This window comes from Gavialis gangeticus, unplaced genomic scaffold (genome assembly GCF_001723915.1).
Source record: "Gavialis gangeticus isolate Ggan-Ray unplaced genomic scaffold, GavGan_comp1, whole genome shotgun sequence".
Classification (NCBI taxonomy): Eukaryota; Metazoa; Chordata; order Crocodylia; family Gavialidae; genus Gavialis; species Gavialis gangeticus.
The window spans coordinates 76468100-76474609 of NW_017729024.1; the positions used below are offsets into that span (position 1 = coordinate 76468100).

At 40.1% G+C, this 6510-nt stretch overlaps 1 protein-coding gene across 2 annotated transcripts in view; it reads right to left on the reverse strand.

Moving 5' to 3' along the window:
- EPB41L4A (erythrocyte membrane protein band 4.1 like 4A) overlaps window positions 1-6510 on the reverse strand; it is a 285877-nt gene that overhangs the window by 73877 nt on the left and 205490 nt on the right. For both annotated transcript variants that reach the window (XM_019517262.1, XM_019517261.1), the window contains exons 11-12: window positions 4844-4921; window positions 2927-3048 (exon numbers count right to left, since the gene is read on the reverse strand). In XM_019517262.1, coding sequence (XP_019372807.1) covers window positions 2927-3048; window positions 4844-4921 — 200 coding nt within the window. The remainder of the gene's footprint in view (window positions 1-2926; window positions 3049-4843; window positions 4922-6510) is intronic.

A 6510-nucleotide genomic window follows, 5' to 3' on the forward strand; every position in this document is an offset into this window, starting at 1 on the left:
GTCGTGGGTAGGACTAGCGTAACCCATCTCATCTCCTTCTATGATCAGGTGACATATCACCTGGACAAGGGAGAAGAGATTGGCATCATATATCTGGACTTTAAAAAAGCCTTCAATCTGGTGTCCCATGATCTCCTCATGGAAAAATTAGGCAACTGTGGCCTCGGCTACACCACAGTCTGATGGCTGAGAAATTGGCTCCAAGGTCAGACCCAGAAAGTAGTAGTCAATCAAAGAGAATCACTATGATGCTCCGTGACCAGTGGTGTCCCCCAAGGCTCTGTCCTTGTACTGGTTCTCTTTAACATCTTTATCAGCAATGTGGACATTGGTGTCAGAAGCAGATTTGCCAAGTTCATTGATGACGCTGAACTTTGGGGCGTAGCGTCTACACCTGAGGACAAGCTAGTGACACAGGCAGACGTGGATAAGCTTAGTAAGTAGGCGGATATAAACCTGATGATGTTCAATACCAAAAAATTCAACGTACTCCACCCCGGGGGGTGGGGAAAAAATCCACAGCACGCTTATAGGCTCGGCAGTGCTACACTTGCTGGCACCATGGCTGAAAGAGACTTGGGGGTCATGATTGACCACAAAATGAACATGAGCCACCAATGTGATGTTGCAGCTGGTAAAACAAACCAAACTCTGGCTTGCATCCATAGATGCTTCTCAAGTAAATATCAAGGTGTCATCCTCCCGCTGTACTCAGCCTTGGTGAGGCCACAGCTGGAGCACTGCACCCAATTCTGGGCTCCACAATTCAAGAAGAATGTCAAAAAGCTTGAGAGAGTCCAGAGGAAAGCCACACACGTGATCAGAGGGCAAGAGAATAGGCCTTATGATGAGAGGCTGAGAGCCATGGGACTCTTCAGCTTAGAAAAGCAGAGGCTCAGGGGTGACCTGGTAGCAGCCTCTAAGTACATAAGGGGTGTGTATCAGGATCTGGGGGAACATCTGTTCACCAGAGGCCCCAAGGGATAACAAGGACCAAGTGTCATAAATTCCTCAATGATCATTTTAGGCTGGACATAAGGAAAAAATTTCTTTACTGTCCGAGCCCCCAAGGCCTGGAATAGACTCCCTCCAGAAGTGGTGCAGGCACCTACTCTGGACTCATTCAAGAAATGTTTGGACACTTATCTTGCTGGGATCCTTTGACCCTAGCTGACTTCCTGCCCCTGGGGCAGGGGGCTGGATTTGATGATCTCTCAAGGTACCTTCCAGCCCTAATGTCTATGAAATCTATGAATATTGGAAAGATAATCCAAGATGCATATACATGATGATGGTCTGTACATTAACTGTTAATACAGTACTCAAGAAAGATTTTAGAATAACTGGATTGTTCTCTGAAAATGTCAGCCCACTACTCTGCAGCAGGCAAAAAGGCAAGTAGAATATTAGGAATTAAGAAGGGAATTAAAAAGAAAACATTATGGTATAAATCCATGATATACCCACACTTTGAATACTGCATGCATTTCTGGTGCCCTGGCCTCCAAAAGGATATAGCAGAACCAGAATAGGTGCTGAGATGGACAAGAATGATCAGAAGTTTGGAGAGGCTTCCATACAAAGAGGGACTAAGGCCATAAACATGCATTCATTTCTAGCAGTAGAAATTGCTGAGAAAGCTCCACAGCTAGAAATGTTTCAAGGACAGGGAACAGTATAGGTGTTCAGCCTGCAACTCCCTGTCTCCCCTGCTCCTAACACCTTCCTGAGATTGGGGTGATCCCAGTCTGAGGAACAGATGGGGAGCACTGGCTGTTCCACTCCTCCCATTTCAGGGGAGGGAGAGAAACAGCAGGGAAAGGCTCCCTGTGCTTTCCCTGACCTGGGACACCCAGATTTTTCCCCACTGCTCCACTCCCCTGCCACAGACCAGTCTGGGAGAAGAGTGAAGCAGTCGGGCAAAGCTCCCAGCCCATTCCTCAAACTGGGTAACCTCCTGTCTGGAGAAGAAGCATGAGGCATTGCTGCACTTCTCTTCTCCCCTTCTAGACCAGACCAAGGAAAATGAACAAATGTTCATTTTTGCAACACAGTTTCTCTCAAGGGAGATATTCCAGGTTGACACCTGGCAGATCTCTCTCCTGGCAGGCACACTTTTCACCCAAGAGAAACTGAATGAACACTTGTACACTTGTAGCTTCTACTGAGAGAGTGGCAATTTTCCTGATGTACATATAATGCCTGTATATAGTCTCAATCTGCTGACTTTTCAGCTTACAGAAAAGAGGACTGAGGGTCCTCTACAGAGGGTCCTACTATAGAGGGTCCTCTGGGGGTCCTACTATAGAGGTCTACAAAATTGTGACTGGCATTGAGAAAGTAAATAAGGATTAACTATTTAATATATTTCACAATATTAAAAATACGGACAGACAATGAAATTATTAGGAAGCAGGTTTAAAATAAGCAAAAGAAAATTCACTCTCACAGAATGTCTAAGTAATTTGGGGAACTCACTGCCATAAGGTTTTGTAAAGACTGAGAACCAGATTCAAAAGGGGATTAGACAAATTCATAGAGAATGCCTATCATTGCTTAATAAACATGATAGTTAGGGGTACAAAGTACAACTTCCTGGGCCTCAATGCTGGAAGTTGTAAAGCGAGAGGGAAGGGGACAAATCAAGCTGGACAGGCCATGAATATATACTGTTCCCTGAACATTCCCTCTCTACCACCATGAGATACAAGATACTGGACTAGATAGACCTGAAATCTGACCCAGTATGTACTTCTTATGTTCTTGCCAGTCTAAAACAAAAATACAGTAGAAAACACAGCTTGATAGACACTTTAAGAAACTGCAGGAAATTTAGTTTGACTTCCTGAAAACAGCATGAATCAGCACTAGCCAAGAAAAGACTTCTGTTTAGACATTAAAAAGAAGGGTGTACAATAGGACTTACCAGTGCGTTGAGATTGTGCTACTCTTTTTGGATAAGTCTTACTGCGACTTCTTTCAACACGTTGATCAGGCCGAGGAAGCTGGATAGAATGGTCTCTGCTCATTTGCAAAGCTGTCCTGCCACTTAAAAAGGCAACAAAATCAGTATGATGAATAAACAGAAAAATTGTGTGAAAACAATTGAAAAAGCTTAGCTTGATAAATTATGTTGGGTAGCACAATGACTTAGTCATCAACCTCTCTCCCATGTGACCTTGAATCAAGTTTCAATATTCCTGTTTACAGGACAAGTTGCAAAGTATTAACTGCAGTGTTATTCATTGCGATTTTTTTTAACCAGAACTTGGCACAGATGCCACCAGATCATGCCAATCTCTTTTGTATTTGGTATTTTTCCAACTGAGTATAAAGAACCAGTTCCAGAATCCACACAAAATGCTGCTTTATTGAGAATCAAGACAGTAGCCAAAACAGCACAGACTTTTTATGACCTCACAATAGCCTTGTAGCAGGCAACTTTCTTAAGTAATCTGATTATTTTAATTCTATTTCTGAAATTAATTTGTAACAACTTGTCATATTAAAAGGTATACTTAATATTGTTCAGTTTGAGCCAATCAATAGTTAAACTAATGCTAACACAGAATTCTAATGCGAATGAAAAATGCACAACAAACTCAGGGCAAGGCAAAACACCACCAAAAAGTCATAAGGCTTGATTTTTATTCAGAACTGTAAAAGTTCTAAAAGTGTAAGTAAATACATTTTATGCATATTAGTCTTGAAAACCTGTAACAGCAGCCTTAATAACAATCTTGTGGTTCAGGGCTTAAATTCATAGAATCATAGACAATTAGGGTTGGAAGGGATCTCAGGAGGTTATCTAATTCAATCCCCTACTCAAAATGGGACCATCCCAAACTACATCATCCCAGTCAAGGTTTTGCCTAGCTGGATCTTAAAATCCTCCAAGGATGCAGATTCCACCACCTCTTTGGGTAACTTCTTCCAGTGTTTTACAACCCTCCTAGTGAGAAAGTTTTTTTCTAATACCTAACCTAAATTTCCCTTGAACGGTTCTAATCAGTCTAAACAACTGACCTTTTAATTAAGAGTGTTTGTTCTCCTGAAACCTGAAAGTCACTAAGCAAACACCTATACACAAAGAATAACAGCAAAGACTGTCACCGCACCACCCCCTCTAGGCATGGATTTACAGCTTCTCTCTTGAATTAACAAAGCATACAGAAGTGCAGTATTATTTATTTTAGGTACTACTGAAACTACAAAAATATTCAAATAAAAAGAGGGAAAAATTAGATCTACCATGTAAGCAAACAATTGGTGCAGGAGGCATGTTAATCTGCTGATAATAAGACTGACCATATGCATTTAATGATGCATCAGTTACTGTACTTTAACTAGAAATTAACAATATATATGATTAACATGATATAACCAGCGTATTTCAAATGTTAATTAATTGACTTAAAAAAGCAAGTTATTCTCTTAAAGTCTAAGTTATTAAAACATCTGCCCAAGTCTTGAGAAAACCTTTGTGGATCAAGGTAGCACAGCTGTAGACTGCTTTTGTCTTCTACTGATCAGGTAGATGCTTTATCTGGAATATTTAAAACTTATTTTTACAGTCAGCAATGAGCCAGTCCAATGGGTAAATGCTTTAGCAACAGAGAGCATCTTGGAGCTGTCCAACTACCTTTCCCCAAGTCCTACTTTGAGCATGGATCATCAGAAGGGAAAATTAAGCCCCAAGTCTCACACTGTGCTCAATTTGAGAATTGGAATGCTACAGTTCACAGCATTTTTTGGTGGTGGACAGAAAGGAGGGGAAGCAGCAGGGCAGTAGGGGGATGATTTGAATGTAAGGATTTTTAAGCAATATAGATCTAAGATTTACCTGTAACGATGTTTATTGCCTATGGATCCAAACTTGCCAACTTTTCTTGACAGAGAGTTTGACTCATTTTCTGGCATTCTATGTTATGTTAAAAATAAAATGACAGTAAGAAGACGAACACACATATATATATGTGGAAAATAAACTGTAAACTGCTAAAGAATTATGCTATAATCTGAAATGCTGTCCTTTGCATTACTTATATAAGAAGAGGTGAGCCCAAGACCCCTGAACTCAGAAAAGAAACCGCTGGCTCCTCTGTAACCCCCTCTTCATCCCCATATCATCGCAGGGTCTCCACCATATCACATTGGGATGAGTGTTCTAAAGTGGTGAGACTATCCCCCTTAGCCCAAATCCACCTTAAAATTACTTCTGACTTAATCACTGCTAAGTTGTGCAGGTTCTTCCTTGAAGTGGAGTACCTTTGAGTAGAAATGCTTGGAGCAGTTAACTGACATGGCTGTTTGTGGCAGCAATATTTTTGTATTGGCATGGATTACAAAGGGCCTGAGGGACAGGAGACAGTATATAGCTACACAGTCTTTGCAAGAAAGGTCCTTGGCCTCCTGAAAATTCCTCAAAATCCATAGTATAAGAAGTTCAAAGACCAAGCCATTGCTCTGGGTGTGTGAAGGGCAAAACCTCCACAGCTCCATTTTTTGTCTGCAAAGTTATTGGTTTTCCTTACCCTTGTATCAAAATAATCCATGTAAGTGAGCACTGGCTCATTGTTAGGAACATGTCAGCATTGCCATATTATCAATACAACTCTTTAAGGAGTTAGAAACAACACAGTTAAAACTCATGATGCACAAGGATATCTTTTGCTTACTGTCCAACTGTAATACATTGCCTAGTAAAACAAAATAGTAACAAAATTAGCCTGTAGTGGGATTTTTTAGCCCAACTTATTTTAGTCCTGAATTTAAATATGGTTAAAAACAAACTCCAAGTGTTTCCCTCTACACCGGGTACTGGCTGATGACCATGGTATATTTTTATAAGTGTTTATGCAATCCATCTAAACTATGATTTAAGGCTTATGTTAGTGGAAACCCTCATCATCTTCATATAAACAAATAAAAACATAAAATTCCACAGAGGAATTTTACCAAAAATTAAAAATGCATCCTGTTGCCTGTAAAATAATACTAAAAGCAATTAATTGTAAATCAGCAGATCACAGATAACATGTAAAACCTAAGGGCTGAACCAGCTCCTGTTCACTTCAAAACAAGGACTGGGTTTTAATAGAGGATATATTTTAGCTAAGGAGACAAGCTTTAGCTCCTCAAATTGCCCCATTCATCAAAATGAAAAACAGACTCCACATCTGATTTGGTTTCTGAAAATTATATGCATGTTTGGGGATTTATGTACAATTCATTTTGCAGTTTACCCAGATTCCTTCTATTTCCAACAGCAAACTATATGGTTGTTCATCTGCATCTAAGGTATATATGCACACCCTGCTATTAAACTTGGCTAAAGAGAATTCTTCCTTTACATGTTTGGAGCTCACATCCCACTACATACTTTTCTAGATGCTGCTTCAGCTCTTGTATATTGTACACAGTATGAGTCATAATGCTTCATCAAAAAGTAGAAGAATCTACTGCATTTTTTTTTTTTTTAGCTTTTATAAATAAATTGAGAGCTTTCAA